General features: G+C 41.9%; 1 protein-coding gene across 1 annotated transcript in view; it reads left to right on the top strand.

Moving 5' to 3' along the window:
• The first annotated feature begins 245 nt into the window (after positions 1 to 245).
• Positions 246 to 18,375, top strand: part of LOC133980720 (gap junction delta-2 protein) — a 22,637-nt gene continuing 4,507 nt past the window's right edge. The window contains exon 1 of the mRNA XM_062419502.1: positions 246 to 316. Within this exon, the coding sequence (XP_062275486.1) occupies positions 246 to 316 (71 nt within the window). The remainder of the gene's footprint in view (positions 317 to 18,375) is intronic.

Here is an 18,375-nt window from a genome sequence, read left to right as displayed (position 1 = left end):
AAAGGGAGCTCACAGCAGCAACGATGGGGTGTCACTGAGCTTCTTCAAGGTTCCTCTTCACTTAAGTTTTACACCAGTTTCACCACTTAAAGCCACTCCCTACCTCGCCTAACCCTGACTTGAGAGTCAGAGTCAGAAAAAAGGGACTTTAACACCAGCACTGGTGTCCTGCTGACTGGAAAGCCCACCAGAAGTGGGGTCAGCCTTGATTTCCTGTGCCCAGTGGATGCCTCCAAACTCCAACCATGGGAGAATGGACCATCCTGGAGCGCCTCCTGGAGGCCGCTGTGCAGCAGCACTCTACTATGATCGGAAGGTGAGTTCTCATCAGAGCGCAACGTGCAATTGTGGTCTCCAGAATGATGCTTGCATGGAGGAAGGTTAAAATGAAATAGAGCAATAAGAACAAACTATTCTTTACGTGTTTCTACACTGATGCATATTCCTGTTGTTCGTGTGCAGAGTTTGAAAATGCTGAACATGAATCCTTCCAGTCAGTCATTCCTGGTCCAAAGTGGCTGATGGCAGGGCGAGGGGGGCTTTAGCTTCTTTAATCCCTCTGAGTGACATGATGGGAGGGTTAGGCAACCAGGAGAGACACTATTAGCCCAGACAGAGGCTTTGGATATCACAGCTGCCAAAGCGATGTGAGGACATCTCGCCTTAAAAGTCCACATTGCCTCCATTCACTCTTTCCTACCGTACCTCTCAGTGCTGTTGTCTTTACTCTCCCCCCTCTCTGCTCCTCTCGCACTCTTAACATCAAGTCTGCTTTGGGAGCCATCACGTTACACAAGTGTGCCCACAACCCCCCCCCCCCTCACTCCCTCCCTCCACCCCTTCCCTCCGATCTCTCTCTCTCTCTCTCTCTCTCTCTCTCTCTCTCTCTCGCTCTCTCTCTCTCTGTCTCTCTCTCTCTTTCTCTCTCTCTCAAGTATGAAGTCATTTCACAACCTAAAAAATTTAGTCACCGCTGCAAGGTCACGGTTTTGCATTATTCCACGTGCCGAGATGTCTTGTATTTTAGTTTGAATAACTCATTCTCGTAGGCTGCAGAATGGGAAATTATTCATGAGCGTTTTAGCCACAGAAGCAGCTCTGTTGACAGTATCAGACATGATTTTACATCCAGTAAAAGACATATTCCTTAGTTTGGGGTTTTCTTGGGACGTCTTTGAAAACAGGTTCAGCATGGGTTCATTAGAGACTGTCTGAATTAGCAGTTTAAACCAATCTCCCAAGGCTATACTGACTCACGCCTGCTCGTGCAGATCTTGAATTATTGAGTGAAGAAATGTCAGCCAGATTAAGAAATAAATGATGTGTAGAAGTATTCTTTTTTTTGCCAGAAGATGAGTCTTCTTCTGCTGACAAAGCACTGAATGTGAATTTTGTCATTCAGACTTAGTAAACTGATGTGATTTTGTTCTCAGCAGTCTGACCAGTGGTTCCCATCCTACTTCTTTAAGGAACCCTATTTCTATCACTGAGTTAACTGGCGACCCCTTACGAAGTGACAGCTAAACTTTAAAGTAGCAACTATATTTGGTTATTTTCCTCACAGAAATGGATGAAATATCTGTTAAAACCAACAAGAACTTGCAACCCCCCTGTGAAGTTATCATGACCCCTCATGTTGGTCAGGACCCCCAGGTTGGGAACCAGTGAGTTAGACTTTCCCTTGGCGTTATGATAAATGATTGGTCAGCGTTCGCTGTCCCTCATTCATGAGACACAAGAAGCACAGTGTCACTCATCAACTGGATTAGTCATACTGGCTGCAGGGTCTCAGCGAGAGCGATAAACCCAAGAGTTAAAAAGAGAGGAAAAGCACGAAAAAAAGGAAAAGTATAAGGGTGCTACAGGGGAAAAAAGTGGAAATGCAAGAGAGTTTAGTGGCAGAGTGGAGAGGGGAAGACTAGAAATCGACCGGTAAGAGTGCAAGATTTGGGAGACACGAAGCAGATGACGGAGAAAGAGTAAAAAGGCAGAGTGAAGGTAAAGGGAGCGAGGAGCAGTTATTCACAGACAAGCGAGCAGACACATGGCCTCGGCCTGCAGGGCGTTGGTAGGAAGCCAAGAGGACTGTCTCGTCACGAGATGGTGCTGCATGTCATGACCTAAGCAGGGCACCCAGGACACCCGGTGGCAAAAAGCAGCAGATCATCTTCACACAGATTATATCCAGACAGTTGAAATGTTCACATGATGGCAATACACGAGCAGCAGCACGACTTTTTCAAAATATCATTTGCATGCACGCTACCCTTCAGCCCTGTTCAGTTCACTTGCATTTGTTTAGCCTCAATACATTTGGTTTCCATTTCCGACGCCGCTTACAGCATTATTTTAGATGTTATTATAAACAGACTGTTTCAGTCAACCAAGAGTGACAGGTTTTGAAATGTTTTCAAATATCAGTCAGCCGTTATATACAATGTCTCTCTCTCTCTCTCTCTCTGAGGAAAGGGTGGTTGCACATTTTTGGAAACTATATAAAAGGTTTTTATTTACACAGGAAGTTCAGACATCAGATTTAGATCAACAGCATCTCTTTAGCTAGTAGAAGCTATTCAATGATTTTCATAAAGACACTGACTGGAGTGAACATTGGCTGTTAACTGGCTTAGACTAAGGTTGACACGTTAAAGAATGTAGTGTCACATATCTCAAATACTGAGAAGAAATTCATAGTTCCCAAAAGGGAAGAAGAATTGTACTGATTTTGGAGATCTTTACTTTTTCTAGAGCCACCCTGAGGTCGACATTTATGGTTTTGACTTGACCATCATCAGGCCAAGATTTTAATTTGTCTGGTACTTTGGTTTATGATCAAATATCTGCAAACCTAATAACAACCAATGACCATCATAGCTCAAAGGACCTCAGTGCAGCCTCATGAAGCTTCATATATGACACTGATGTGAGACAGTAATGGAAGAAGCTAATTATGAAGTATGATTTGACCCAATGTACTCTGTATGCAGCTGCGCAAAGCAGCAAGTACAACTCCTCTGGTTCTCAATTTTACAGCTGTAAACTGAATTGACTGACATATTGATTGACTGTCCAATTGACCACATGATTGAGTATAGGCTCTCTTTTCTTTATAGAAGTCTTTCTAACTCTATGACAATCACTTTAGTGTTTTTCATTGTCCATGAGGTATTTCTTGTATTGGAGAAACTCTTAATTACTTATTAATTAACTACTTGTGATGACTGATATATTATGAAATGAGCCAGTCAACCATTATAACATTATTTTCTGTGTGACAGTCTGTACGTTCCCACAGTAAAGTGCCTTCCCTGCATCTGGCTTTTCTACAGCTCAAAACCATCTAATCTGGGCCATCGTTGCTGACAATTTTTATAAACACACGCTAATACTCCCTCAATCCTAAAATCTATTGGTCCCTCCACTGAAATTTCATTCGTCCCATTGGCCAGTGAAGGTACTGTCCTGCGGGAGGAAGCGTTGGATAGGTTGTGTTGTGCGCGCCTGTACCTGAGGCGATGCCAACATGTGTTCCCATGAGTCCACCATGACAACAGCCTGCAGCCCCGAGTCGATGTGTCATACATGAATCACGTACACATTAGTAGGAATATAACACTTGCTGTTTGTGTAAGATTACAGACGGCTCTAGAGATTCCCTTCCACGGTCAGGGTTTGTGTGTGTGTGTGTGTGTGTGTGTACATGAGCACAATGACTCAGACTGTTTGTAAAATGTGAGCTTCGGAGTGCTTTCTGGGCATATCACATGTGCTTGGATGGGTTTCGGTCCAGTCTGTGAAGTGTGTTTGACTGTGTGTGTGTCTTTGTGTATTCACCTGCTACCTTTGATTTATATCTGCCATTACGGGCAGTGGGCCAGGTGTAAATCGACTTCCCTGGGACCATCTGACGGACTGTGGGAGCGCTGTGGGACACAGCCTCCGAGGATAAACCGTGATGAGGCACTCTCTACCTAACTACTGTCAACACATCACTCATGCTGTGTCTGTGGTCCTGCTCCCATAGACTCTAGTCCCATTTGTGAACTGCCATTAGACAGAGTAGGACTACTCAACATGCAAGTCCATCCTCCCACCACCCTGATATTGATCTCCAATAATGGAATAGGAAGCGGAGCTTGATAGAAGACGGGGCACTTAATGAAACAGTCTTTACGCCTGTCTATTTGCAATACAAATGGACTCATGGGCTGCAGAAACTGGCATATTAAGTGAGTGATTAAACCTGTAAGTACCTCATTGACTGTTTTGCCCATTAAAATAAACCATTGTAGTAATTAGCAGACCAAATATTTAATTTTGCAATACCTTTCTCAATGATAGAAACAGTGGTTAAACACCTTGAGCACCACGTAATAGTTACAGTATCTCATCTGAATCAGTGTTGCTACCATACTGGCCCGAACATGAGTCAACTCTAATAATAAGATGCAGACCCTTTTCCAAAAGTTGCTTTTGGGAAAAGAGTTAATGGTGATACAAAACACTTAACGATGACTCCTTAAAGCTCTTCTAAAAGTGACACATGCAACACTTCCACGAAAAGCAGAACACACACACTCCTGTCAGGCTCTCTGAAGCTGCTGTCACAATGATTTTCTCCGGCTGTTAAGAGTTTTTCAGACTGTCTTTTTAAGCGCCTTATCACATCATTCTGTGGCATTTATGATTTTGGGCTGCTTGATAGATTATTTGGTCCCTTGTTTGTTTCTTCTTTTATTAGATGCTTTTTCAGGAATTATGTCCTCTGCGGTCAAAGAACATGTTACACAAGCTGTCAGAAACTGGGCTTCCAAAACTCTTTTAGGGCTGACTTAACATTAAAAGACTTGCTATAAACAGACTTGAAGAAGTTGCTAGCCTCACAGCAAACAACCCAAGTTATTCTCTCTCTCCTCAGAATACATGATGTTGTCCTCAAATATAGGTCTATAATATAATTCTTGAAATTGTTTTATATTGGATCAATATGGAAATAGAAAGGCCTCAGTATGTGTCAAACCAGTGGATTGCACAATGTGTTATGTGAGCATGTCTGAAGAACATAGAGTTATACGTGTTTATACATAGCCGCACTCAAAGGAAGGGCAAAAAGTTGGTCATCATAGCCTTTTACTGGCTGCATCACACTGCCTCTCTGATCTCTCTCTAAGAACTCATGCTGTCTTGACATGATTTATCGTACAAATGGGGTGAACGGCTGACACTTCTAAAGCATTTATGGTGTTGGATTTGCACACAAAAAGTCTCATAAGTAGAACAAATTCTAACTTCGCCACCGGTTTCAGGCGCTGTTAGATGATCCAAAGATGTACCTTGCATACTGAGCTCCTAAAGCTGCTAGGTAGCAATAGATATGGAGTCGCTGTTGGAATTCCTGAAGAAGAAGAGATGGTTGAACGTGTCTTTCTGACACAGCATGCGTCTGCACGTGTACAATTTACAGGAGGTGATCAAGAGCTGCACACTCAATCTCAACGGAAGCCAGCTTGCTCAGCATGACTTCTCAGCACGGCTCTCCTAAGTCAAATGAGGAAGAAGACAGAAGCTGTCAAATCATCTGTCTAGGAGAGCATGTGTGTGTGCGTGCAGGTGTGTGTGCACTTGCAGGTGTGTGTGCCCTACGCACCGTTTCAGCGCAGTACAACACAACGCCGAGTCAAAACCAATATTTATTAGTGAGCGGTGTTTACTCGGAGTGCCTGTGTTTTGTTGACAGGTACGGCTCTCTCTGTCACATGACCTTTAGATCATTAGGCTTTTATTTAACAAATCCCCACGGAGCACTCACAACCCGCACAGAGGTGATGGATGATTTTGTTTGTACAGTATGAGGCTTATCTAGCAAATGTGTGCGATACTGCAGGGGGAGAAAATGAGAAGGAGGAGAAAGCGAGAAAAAGGCTGTGATATCGCCTGGCTTGTGGCAGATCCTCCTGAGAGATTGTTAAAAAGAAACACTTACAAAAGGCCAAGCGAGACCTCCGACATTATTCATCCCGTCCCTCACCGTCCCTGCTTTCACACTTCCTCCACTCGTTTGTAATGACCCACGGGATGCTGTCGGCTGTAATGTCAGTGCTTTCTTCATGCTGTCATAAGAAGCTGGTTATTAAAATGACCTCACACACTCCATAGGGAGATCATGAATCTCTGGTGGGAGACAGATGCTGATAAAACGTCAAATGAGTGAACACCTGGGTAAAAATAAGCATAATGTCAAAGATATGTTTATTATTGAAGATGCTCCTTGAGTGCTTTTCATTACTGTTCATGTCAGTGCTGATAGTGAGACAGATCTACTCGACATGCTACAAACATCTTGGAAATGAGCCCTGGGAGCAGGAGAGAGTAGCTCTGTAGCTGCTCACAGCCTTTCATGACTGGAATACTACAACTAGCCTCCATAGGGACCGCTGGAGATATGCAGAGTTGTAGCTGGGGGAGAAAGAGAGAGAAACTGCATGTAATTATGCAGCGTGTGTTCTCATTTCTTTTCTACTTACACCTCACATCTACTCCCCCCACCATCCCCCTCTGTGTCTCAGCTCCTTATTCTCCCTCTCTTCATCCTCGCAATCCACATATGCTAAGGTCAGGGTTGATGCGCTGTTTACTTTCCTCATGGATTAATCGATTAAGCTCCTGTTGCAAGTGTGTCTGTGTTCGTCAGACAATATGTTGGAAGATAAGCCCTATATCCTCATCTTTAAACGTGCGTGTTATCTCCAATCCTAACATCATTTTTGACGTTTAAGGTAACGATGATGCGATAATGAAAAAAACTTGAGGAATCTTGTGTGTGAGGGAGATATAGAAATGAATGAAGGACAAATCAATAATGAATTGGAAGGAAGAGAGAATGGAAATCAATACATGGCAATGCAGGAGAAGAAGAAAAAGAGATGTGTTTTAGTGCTTTAGCTTGAAAAGAATACAACAACTATAATAAAGAGGGAAGAAGACACATATATGAGAGGAGATAATGGTAAGAGAGAGACAGCTGGCATACAATGGCATAAATGTGAATAGAGAGGGGAGAGAGTGAAAGATATGAATGAACAAAGGTAGAGAGATATGTGCAGGCGAAAGGGTCACAGGTCATACCGATTTCACCTTGCAGGGTCTTGGGGAGGAGCTGACTCTCTGAGTCAGTAAGGCTTATAGGTTTAGTGTTAGCACCTCAGTGGAGGACAGAGCAGGTCAGTGTTAGAATGATACTGTGGGGTTTGTTTAACCCAGGCATTATCTTACACACACACACACACACACACACACACACACACACACACACACACACACACACACACACACACACACACACACACACACACACACACACACACACACACACAGAGAGAGAGAGAGGAGAGCAACCGTGCAACCCTAGCCACCAGTCGTACGTTTTTTAAGCTTTAATATGGCCTACTGTACCACTGGAAAATTAACTGAGACCTTAAAAATGTAATTATATATTTTATATATAATATATATATTTTACTCCAGTTGCACTAATTTTCCTCAGATTCCTCAGATTGATATATGAGCGCGAAATGTTTGTTTCAGTTTATTTGAATATGATGCAATGAAAATCCACTTGCATCACACTTGAATTTACTTGAAATTGTTAATCAATCACTGTGGTCAATCTGTTGCCTTTATATATATTTTTTAGTAAAAGTTAGTTATTGTGAAGTGATAATACAGTTTGAAAGCACGATACAGCTTAAGAATTCATCCCTGTTGGTGCCTTCAAGGTCAGACATCCAAAGACTGAGAATCACCTGCTGAGATCTACAGTATGTTGTCAGAAAAATCAATACTCGAACACAGCAACCTGATGAGCAGTCCCTGCCCGCATCTGCATTACCGCATGATGATAACTGATGTCAGGCACGTTTCGCATCTCTGCAAGTTGATTTTTCTGCCATGTTAGATAGGTGACTGAATATGAAGACTGTCTCTATTGGAATCAAAGTGGGGTGTTACAATATTCTACCATGGATATGTTAAACATGTAATGAAAAACATTATATGCTACCTTTATTATCAGTCCTTTTAAACATGGTCTAATAAGGCAGATAAAAGGTTTAATATTCAGTAGTATTATATTCATTAAAATGTTGTTATTTCAAGGAAAATGTGCAGTGTAGTATATCATAAATGAGTAAGGTGAACTTATTTAATATTGCACTTCCATTCAATTTGGGAGTTTTAGTCCCTAGTTTGGGTAAAGCTCCAACATCACTGGATCTTACATCTCCCATAATGCAACTGAATGCCTTTCCTTAGACCCTCATGCCACGTTAAATCCCACTTCTTTTAAACCCCACTCCTCTAGTTTTCAATGCAAGCTTTCATAAAATCTCGAGGGCAAGCCTAGATAACCCAGATGACATCATTATGACATCATCAGGGTCATTTCTACAGACTGGAAAGCTTCCTTCAGCGCGACAGGAGTTATTATAAGAACTGTTTTCACATGCTTAGGACTCCTCATAAGGAGTAAACTGAACTTCATGTGTAAATAAATAGGTGGAGTGCCCTTTAAAGGTAACTCAAATCATCATCAGATACCAGTGGGGCAAACACTCATAGCAGAAGGTCTTTGAAAAGTTTCAAAGATTACTAAAGCCAACAGTACATATATGGTTTGTTTTATTGAGACTAATGCTGCACTGGCTGTGCTCAGTAATACAGAATATCTGTCTCTCTTGCGCAGACGAATAAACAAAATTATATAAAATATGAGGGATACGATTAATACAAATTGCCAACTTTGATCTTTATTCGGTAAAGAGAAATGCAGCGGCTTTTGAAGTCTTCTCCGTCGAGTCTATCTGTGTGAGCTCATAGATGTGAGCTTGTCTTATTTGTACAATCTGCTTTTTTTTATTACACATGACTAACAGCATTTCTAGGCCTGGATCATAAAGCTGACGTTCTTGTTTTGTTTGATTGATCATTATGTTAGGATAAAAACGCTCCTCTACATATCTCTGCATCTCTCACTCTCTTGTTCTCTCTCACTCTGCCTCCACACTTTATCTCACTCCATCTCGCTCTTTGAAGATGAAAAGGATGCAGTTTTCTGCCATTGATTTATTCTCCTAATCCCCACCCACCTGAGCTCCCATCATTGGCTGCATTTTCACACTTTACTGGGGTCTCTAATGTATAAGGAGAGGGTGTAAGAGTCACTTAGACCTCTGCTTGTTTCTTCGAGCATTTTTGAGTGTGTGTTTGATACAATTGTTCATCAGAGGCAATATCAGCTTCTGCACAAGCATGAATAAAAAAAACACAAATGCACACCAGTCAAACACCTTACACCTTGCTAAAATCTGCACCATCTACACCAGGGCCAACATACAGTAAGGAGACATCTGATTCACTGCCCTCCTCACACGTGTGCACACGCTCTCATAACCAGATGGTCATCCAAATATACAAACATGCACGTAAGCGAACTTGCAGCGTGGTTACTATATTTACTCATTACTCAGGGGCATAAACACACACACACAAACACACACATACGCGTGAGCAGGTTGCCAAAACTGTCACAGTCCGTGTCTTTGCAGCTGATCATATGAGCAACCACATAAAGTGTGACAATGCGTTCATTCCTCACCACACACACACACGCGCCGCACACACACATGATCCCATTCACAGATTCTTCAATTAAGTGGTGAAGTCGAGCCGCAGGGAGTTTGTTAGACTCTCGGCAATATGCTACATTCACACTGTCTGCCAGCCAATTATGAAAAGGCTTCTTGGTAGACAGTGCCGTAATGCGAAGAAGATAAATTTAGCCTTCGCAACCTGTCGAACAGCAGGACTCGTAGTGTTGGATGCAATTTATAAGGAGGAAGCTGTATCTCCCAACAGGCATCTGTGTGACATTATGAAACAGGGATGCAGCATCTATGTCCTATCAGATAGTGGATAGAAGAGATAAGGCTTCTGAAGCTTTTGATCAAATCTCACAATTTTCCAGATCATGCATTTTTAGTTTGTTTAAGGACGTCCATGTTCACTTCAACATTTACAGTACAACTATGTGACAACTGGAAAAGTTAGTCTGGGGAGGGAGGATGTGTGATGCGAACAAAAGCTGCAGAACAGCTTCTCAGTGGACTTTGTGGTGGGATTGGTCTGACAGCTGTTATTTCCATGGTCAAGAATGAACCTTGGATCTCAAATGAACTCAGTTGTATAACTTACAAAGTGTAAAATAGCTGATAATGAGTTATAAAAGTCTGCAGAAATATTCAAATTATAGTAAGTTTAAATGTCTTATGTCTCTTATTTAAATTGTCCAATATGATTATTTAATTCATTTATGTATATTAAAATGTTGCTTAACTGCTAATGTATCAATGATAATAATAACAATAATATATAATATTACACCTTTTCCACATTCACATATAATAATTGTAAAAATACAGCAAGATTTTAGTGTGTAAATTCAAGCTTTCTAAATCACATTTCTGATGTATTTTCTATTGTAGCATCTCCTGTAGGTAAGAAACACTGTATAAAATATTTTTTGTCTATTGTGTGTGTTTGGGATGTTCCCTTCGCGGGCCATGTGCTGTCTGCTTGTGTGTCATGGAGGCTCCCGGCATGTGCCAGAGCGGCTGATTTGGGTTGGGGCTTGGCACCAGAGATCTGCGGTGGGTGGGGAGTTGGCATGGATGCCACGGCCCTAACTCGGGATTGTCCAAAACCCGCAGATTTAATCCGGATTACGCCCATCATTTTTTTCTCTCTCTCTCTCTCTCTCTCTCTCTCTCTCTCTCTCTCTCTCTCTCTCTCTCTCTCTCTCTCTCTCTCTCTCTCTCTCTCTCTCTCTCTCTCTCTCTTTCTCTCGCTCTCTCTCTCTCTCTCTCTCTCTCTCTCTCCCTCTCTCTCTCTCTCTCTCTTTCTGTTTGAGCCCCTTCTCCTCCTTTCCCGCCCATGCATTTCGCTCCCTTCCTCTTTTCTGCTGCTCTTTCTCCTGCTCGTGCTTCACCCCTCCATCAACACCTTACAACCGTACCCAAAAAAATACAAAGCTCCCACTGGCTGTTCTGTTGCCATGGTGACCGCTTGTGCCACTTCTTTTCATTCCTGCCATTGATCTGTTTCTGAATGATCACTCAGAGTCGATTTTAGAAAGTCTATTTTTAATGCCTGCCTTCCTATTTAACTCTTACTTGACTGCCTAATATGTTGCCAAGGTAACTGCCACAGTTATTATCATCAAACCCTTGCATACAGTGCACTTATGTGCCAATGCAGTGGTAGGGAAAACGCAACACACATAACCTCTGTTAGGATCAATCTGTTATTTGTTAGCATTTAAAAATACAATGCGAGATGTTTTTTCTAATGAGTGTACATCATTTTAATTTACTCATTAGTATAAATAAAATGTTTGCATGTGTGTTCTTGTGTGTGTGCTTGCATGTGTGTTTATGTGAGCTACAACTGTGTTAGACGTGAGTTATTGCCTGCCTCAGTGAGGCTGATCTTCTTCAATTTATCTCCACAGCCAGCCAGTCAGTTTGCATTCATCAACACACACCTTAAATACCTGTGTGTGTGTGTGTGTGTGTGTGTGTGTGTGTGTGTGTGTGCGTGCGTGCGTGCGTGCATGCGTGCGTGCGTGCGTGTGTGTGTGTGTGTGCGTGCATGCGTGTGTGTGTGTGTGTGTGCGTTTGTGTGTGTGTGTGAGAGAGAGAGAGGGGGGGGGTGTATGGATAAGTGAACAGTATTAGAATATACTATTATTAGATTTCCATTTTAGCAGCTTACAGATGCAGGATTACACACAGAGGCTATACTATAATAAATAGAACATTGTCACCAACAACCAAGAAATACATACAGTGTAGTAGTACTAAATATCCCTGTGTCTTAATGTTATGCTCCTGGGATTATTTATATGTCAGTGATTTGCCTGAACTGAACCAAACGGAACCTGACTGCCTCTGAAACCACCTGACTGGAGATCAAAAGGTGCCAGACTAAACCTTACAGGTAAAACCATTATTACTGTTTGGTATGATAGAAATGTATCCTGTAGAGGATGGAACTAACACCCGGCCATGTCAGCGACAATTGGCTTTGTGACGCCCCACAACAGCTGGAAGAGTGTGTGTGTCTCTGATTAAAATGTGTGTGTACGTGCACATGTAGATGGAGAGGTGTTCTTAGCCTGCATGAACTGAGAGTATGTGTTGTCTGTTCATGTGCGTTGCAAGCTCATATATTTGTCACACATGAGCGTGATTGTGAGTGTGTGTGTGTATGTGATGCAGGATAAAGGTCTGTCAGCAGGGGAGAGTGCAGCCCCCTCACTCCTTCTGTCACTGGCTTGAAGCACCGGAACATCCCTTCTGGGTGTGCGTGTGGGTGTGTGTATGTGTGAATATATGTGTGACAGAGAGACTAAATACCCTTGCCGGCCTGCATCCCCAGAATGCCCTGCAGTTCGATGAAGGCCGAGCACCTGTCGAGATGGGTCGAGATCGGTTGTGAGGGATGCCAAACATTACATAACAGCAAATCTGACGCTGTAGAGTATAATTAGCCTGTACAGTATACTTACATATTACACGTGCTAACAGAGTACTGTATTAAGTATTAAGTATTAAGTATTATCGCCTTGATGTAGTTAAAGTATGAAAGTAAAAGTAGTGGTTTGTTCCCTTTAATTATAAATACGCATCAGTGTGTTTGTGTGTGTGTGTGTGTGTGTGTGTGTGTGTGTGTGTGTGTGTGTGTGTGTGTGTGTGTAAACAGCATGTCTGTATGTATGTCCATTGCATATCTCTTGGACCCTTCATCGGGTTGACCCCACGCTTGGTGGGAAAATGGCTGGTGCAATTTGAAGAAGCAATACATTTAATATTAATAAACTTTAAATAAACCAGCGGGACTTGAGTCAAAGAAAAGTGCTCTAAAAAGAGAAAACAGAACTTTTAATCAAGAATGGACAATCTGACCCTGTGTCTAGATGGAAAGTTTAGCAGATCATTCAGCAGATCAGCAGCAGTGAGTGAGGACACAGGAGGCATTCAGGTACATGGTTGAGCATAGGTCACCTGCGTTTTGGAAGCACTCAGAGCCCAATATACAATAACTGTAGTTACACACATAAAATTAAGGAAATACTTCCATGGACAGTTCCAAACCAGTTTCTTCCCATATGCTACAAGATCATATTCATTTTGAAGTGCTGCTACAGACAAAGCATGGCAAATCTTTGGGGCAAATGATGTAATCACTCAAATCCAAAATGAAAGCACAGAAAAGACGAATAATCTAAGAGCTGATCGATCCACTTTATTTTAGGATGCACATCATTTTTTTTAAAGGACCAGTGTGTAGGATTTAATGGCATCTAGCTGTGAATATAACTGAATACCCTTCCCCTTCCAAGCATGAAGGAGAACCTACGGTGGCCACAAAACTTGAAAAAAAAACTTGAAAGGCCCTCTCTAGAGCCAGTGTTTAGTTTGTCCATTCTGAGCTACTGTAGAAACATGGCAGCGCAACATGGCGGGCTCTTTGGAAGAGGACCCGCTCCCTATGTATATATGAAAGGCTCAATCTAGGACTACACAATAATTTAAACATACTTATGAATATTATATTGTATTTCTGCCAAGTCTGCTCTGCCAGATGCCACTCAATTCTACACACTGCACCTTTAAAATGAAAACATAAGCTTGAAGAAATATCCAGTGATTTCTTAGTCTTGTATCTCTTTTGGGTCGTGAAGCAGTTAATTTAACATTGTTGAATTCGTCATGTTTTGCATTTTTATAATTTTATTCTTTTTGAAATTCATGTAATTGTCTTGCTCTGGCTTGCTAACTACTTTTTACAATTATTGCTACAAGCCAGCTAAATGGTGTTTAGCATAGGTTACTTCAAGTAATATTGCTCACCAGAAAACCATCAATCTTTGTGTGGTGGTAGATCAAATCATTTCGTGAGACCTAAGAAAAGTGTCATGTAATAGTTGATTTGTGAGAGCTAATCAGCTAGCATTAGCTTCAGATCTATACATAGCACATCTGGCTCACGTCTTCATACCAATCCCATCACGCTGTGTGCACACGGTTGGGTCTACTGACTTCGGCTTGCCTCATGAAATTGAATTCAGTGTGAAACTGCAGTGAGAGGCAAACCCGGTTCCAGACCTTTGACTTCCTACATCCCCAATTTGTTCAAAAAACTGCAGTGCGGAAAAACTGCAGTCCAGTCTTATTACAAGGATACATGAGAAGCACACAGATGTGAGGCTGTAAACAAACGATGTGAGACGGGAGGCTGATTGGTGAATATTTCAGAGACGTTGACTGAGGTTGGGGGGTAAATTACAGAGAGATACAGGTAAGAGATGTAATAAGCAGTAGAGGCAGAGCGGCAGCGGGGATAGCAGTGTAAAAGAGGGGGAGGGGAGCATTTTGAAAATAAGGCAGAGCTAAGCAGTGAGGGAACAGGTATTGACAGAGGCTAAAGGTGAGGGTCTGAAAGGATTAACATGTCATTGTGCTTGTTTACATCACAGTCAAGAGCAGCTAACTCTATGGGCTGAGGAGTCTCTCAGCCCGTAGAGACACACCTCATACTTGCTCTTTTTGTTGCTCAAGATATTTATTTTAAGATATTTCATTTTCAGGTTAGAAATCACATTTCAGACCATATCAAAAAGAAGATATTTTCAACCACCTGTCTTTTTGGTATTTTTGAAGAGTAGCGGCTGAGTCGTTTGTCTTAAAAGGGTGCCAGTGTGTTCTACTTTTCCTGTCCTTTTTCCAAATTATCTTCTTAGTAACTTCCACACAGCAGCATAATTTAGTTTCATTTGCTGTTTCAGTGAACTCTTCTTCAGGCTTATGCATAAAGTAAACTAACAGGCTCTTTGATGGCACCCAAGCCACGCTCTAATTGGTGCAACAAATTTGCTCCATTCTTCATTAGAAATACGTTGTTCTTTAGTTGACTTAGCTGCTAGTCGGCACACTTCTCTCTCTCTCTCTCTCTCTCTCCCTTCTGCCCCTCGCCTGTTGCCGTGGTAACTAGCAGAGGGAAGTTGAGTGGAGGGGAGATTGAAGGGAGAGAGGGAGGGAGGGGAGATGAAAGAAAAGGAAAAAAGGGGGAAGGTGGGAGGGGCGTCGGGTTTCTGGGTAAAGGAACCACGGCTGCTCTTCCTCCTCCTTCTTTATTTTTATTTTTTTATCTTCTCTGTTACATCTTCCAATTTCTCCAAAACATCCCGCTCCTTATCGATCCCTGGCCAATTATTTCCCGTCCTCTGCCATCTCCTCATCATTCTCCCACATTTTCCTGGTTAAATCGCCTCCAACCGTCTCCTAAATTTCCATCCACATCTCCACAGAGAACAACATACTGTGACCGTTTTTGGTGAACAATATACTCCAAAAGGCCTTAAAACAACCACGCACACATGGGCATTTTTTCATATTCCACTCAAAAACATGCTGTTTTTCATGCTTTTCCTCACTAAACCCCAAAACCCCCAGCTCTACCCACACTGAGCCACAAACAACTCCCACCTCTGTTCTACTTCTATTTTTACTGCTCGAATACTTTCCAATCTCCATGTAAACAGCATTCAAGGTTTCATTAAAAGAAGCTGACATTAAACATAAAGAAGGATCTTCAATAATATGAAGGGAACTGTGCTGCTAATGGCATTTGAATTTCTCTGAAAGTTGCATATGTAGTGTTCTGGGGCAGCAGCAACATTTTATATGTGTGTGTGTCTATGTGTGTGTGTTTGTGCATGTGCATGAACATGTGTGCATATGGAGGGGGCAGATGGAACTGGATTTCTCCTGTCAGAGGCAGAGTCTATGAATATGTTTTCACGTTACTGCACATGTTTAATTTTTGACAATTAACTGCCCATCCGTAATGAGAGCTTCGAATATGACAAACGCCCCCTTAGCGCAAGATATCCGCTGTCAGATAATGAGGAAGAGAAAGAGAGAAAGAGAGCGGGCTAGGGACATACTATTGCTCGAGGAGAAGAGGCGTTTTTTGAGTTTTGTTGGCATAATGTTTTTGCATAATCGTCACCGCCTGTGTTGTAACACAGGCAGCATATTAGTCAAAGGGAACAACAAACACTGTCTGCTGGGAACAGAGGGTGTGAGTGCGTTGAAATGTGCTAATACACTATATCTGCCATATATGTCTGAAGCATATGCACAACATAAGGCTGAGAGTAATGATTTTCTTGATTATTTTTTTAACAGTATTTGATAAAATATGAGGAAACAGGGAACTCCTGTTACAAGTGCCAAGACACAAATCTTACAATGATATAAAACACTTCAATCTTCATATTTGAGAAGGTGGGGATAGTAAATGTTTTTGCTTGATAAATAACCAATCAAGTATCAAAATTACTGTGATTTCAATTTCTGCAACACAAATATAGTGTAACTGCACAATTTAGGGAAGGCAGCTGGTGAGTGTGGAGCGTGTGCACATTTTCCACACATAAGTGTATTAAGTGGACTTTGGGATGGTGTCTTCCATTTCAGTGGGAAACCACCGTGGCAATTCAATCGCCTGCTCTGGATGTTTGCAGAGAAAAGAGGGAGTACAAATGAAAGAAAGAGTAAAAAAGAAAGAAAGAAAGAAAGAAAGATGCACTAGAGAGGAGAGAAAAAACAGGTGGGGGTTGCTATGTGGGGTACGATAATCTAAAGCTATTCGATGGCATTAACAAAAAAAACGAAAACAAAAAAAACCTAATGCAAGAATCCTCCCTTGGCCCAGCCACAGATTACAGCAGTGGGTTTGCGTGTGGAAGCTATTATATAATTCATTCTCTATGATGAGATTTTCCTCCATTGCTGGTTTTCCTCACTATCCCCCTCTATCTCTTGCACTCTGTCCCAGCACTGGCAGGTTCCTCTTTTAATTTAAGGAGAAGATGTCCGAGCCACACTGGGGGTTTTTAGTGACTTTATAATCTTTTTATCCCTATCTGGAACTAATTCATCTTCAACAGCAATTTGATGTCTTTTTTAGTAGCTAAGCAGTCACTTTTAAACAGTGTAAACTCACTGTCTGGACAGTGTTTTGCAGTATGGATATGTGAACGAGCGTGCATGTGTGTGGCCATACAGTGTATATGCGTTTGTGTGTGTGTCTATGTGCACGAGTGCACACGTGCGCTCATTTAGTGCAGCACTCTCTCACTCTGGTATTGTGAATTCTCTGCTCACTAAGCTCCTTAATGGAGTCACTACAAGGGCAAAAGCATTTTCATTTTTTTGCATTCATTTTTTCCCCTCTCTCCCTCCCTCCACTTCCACATGGCAGCTGATCACAGGTGGGCGGATTGGTAATAAGTCTTTTATTTTTCATTTTGGAGGTTATCATCAGTGACCTGCCGTTTTGATGAGAGATACATTTGAAACGCGCACCGTCAGACTCTGGAAAGGATTAACTCTGCCCTTCGACTCCACATCTGTGCCACACAAGACTGGCAAAGCCACTGTGCGATTGGTAGATTACCCTTTACACAGCCAAATGCCATCTAATGATTATCTGGCAACATCTAAGGTGCAGTGGCATGCCCCACCCCTCACTCCCCCGGAGCCACTGACCGGTCACAATGATGCCCAGTTAGACTTTTAACAGATTTCCCAAGTCAGTTTTATTGTGACCATCCTCTCTCTCTATAAAACACAGTGGATTGGCCTGAGGTAAATTTGACACAGTCTCTTGTTAGTTTTATCTATTAGATTCAGATTTATCCAAAGGGAGAGTTGTGGGTGAAATAGAGGTTATGGTGGGACTTTAAATGGAAAACTGCCTCAATGAGGCACAAGTGTACGAGAAAAGTCCCAGTTTGACTGATGATCATGCTTGTGAGGGATTGAGACTAAACCTGATGTGCAAACTTTTGAGATAGCTTAATCATTTTTATCACATAAACTCTGTATTGTACATTAATTCACAGCTTTTAATGAGAGCGTGGATTGTGCAGCTTGCAAAAATCTCACAGAGTCAATCTACCCTTAAAGTGATTTTGTAATCAACAGACAGCCCTTAAAGTGTCCCTTCATTGCTTCTTGTCATTGTTTTGCAGCAATATATGCAATAAAGCCAGAATGCTCTAATTTTGTTTATGTTTTTCTGGAAATGTGACTGTTTTTATTTACACCTCTCAAACATGACACCATCATGTATAACTGGTTGACTTATGGCTTACTGTTACAGTCTGAGAGGCATTTACAGTGTATTGTGAAGCTTTATCTCTTTAAATTTAAATGTTCTGTGTTATGCACGTTGACCTTTTCTCAGGAA

The sequence above is a fragment of the Scomber scombrus genome, chromosome 5 (assembly GCF_963691925.1).
Source record: "Scomber scombrus chromosome 5, fScoSco1.1, whole genome shotgun sequence".
NCBI classification, from domain to species: domain Eukaryota; kingdom Metazoa; phylum Chordata; class Actinopteri; order Scombriformes; family Scombridae; genus Scomber; species Scomber scombrus.
The sequence above is the reverse complement of the archived record's forward strand: the minus strand, read 5'-3'. Positions and strand labels throughout refer to the sequence as shown.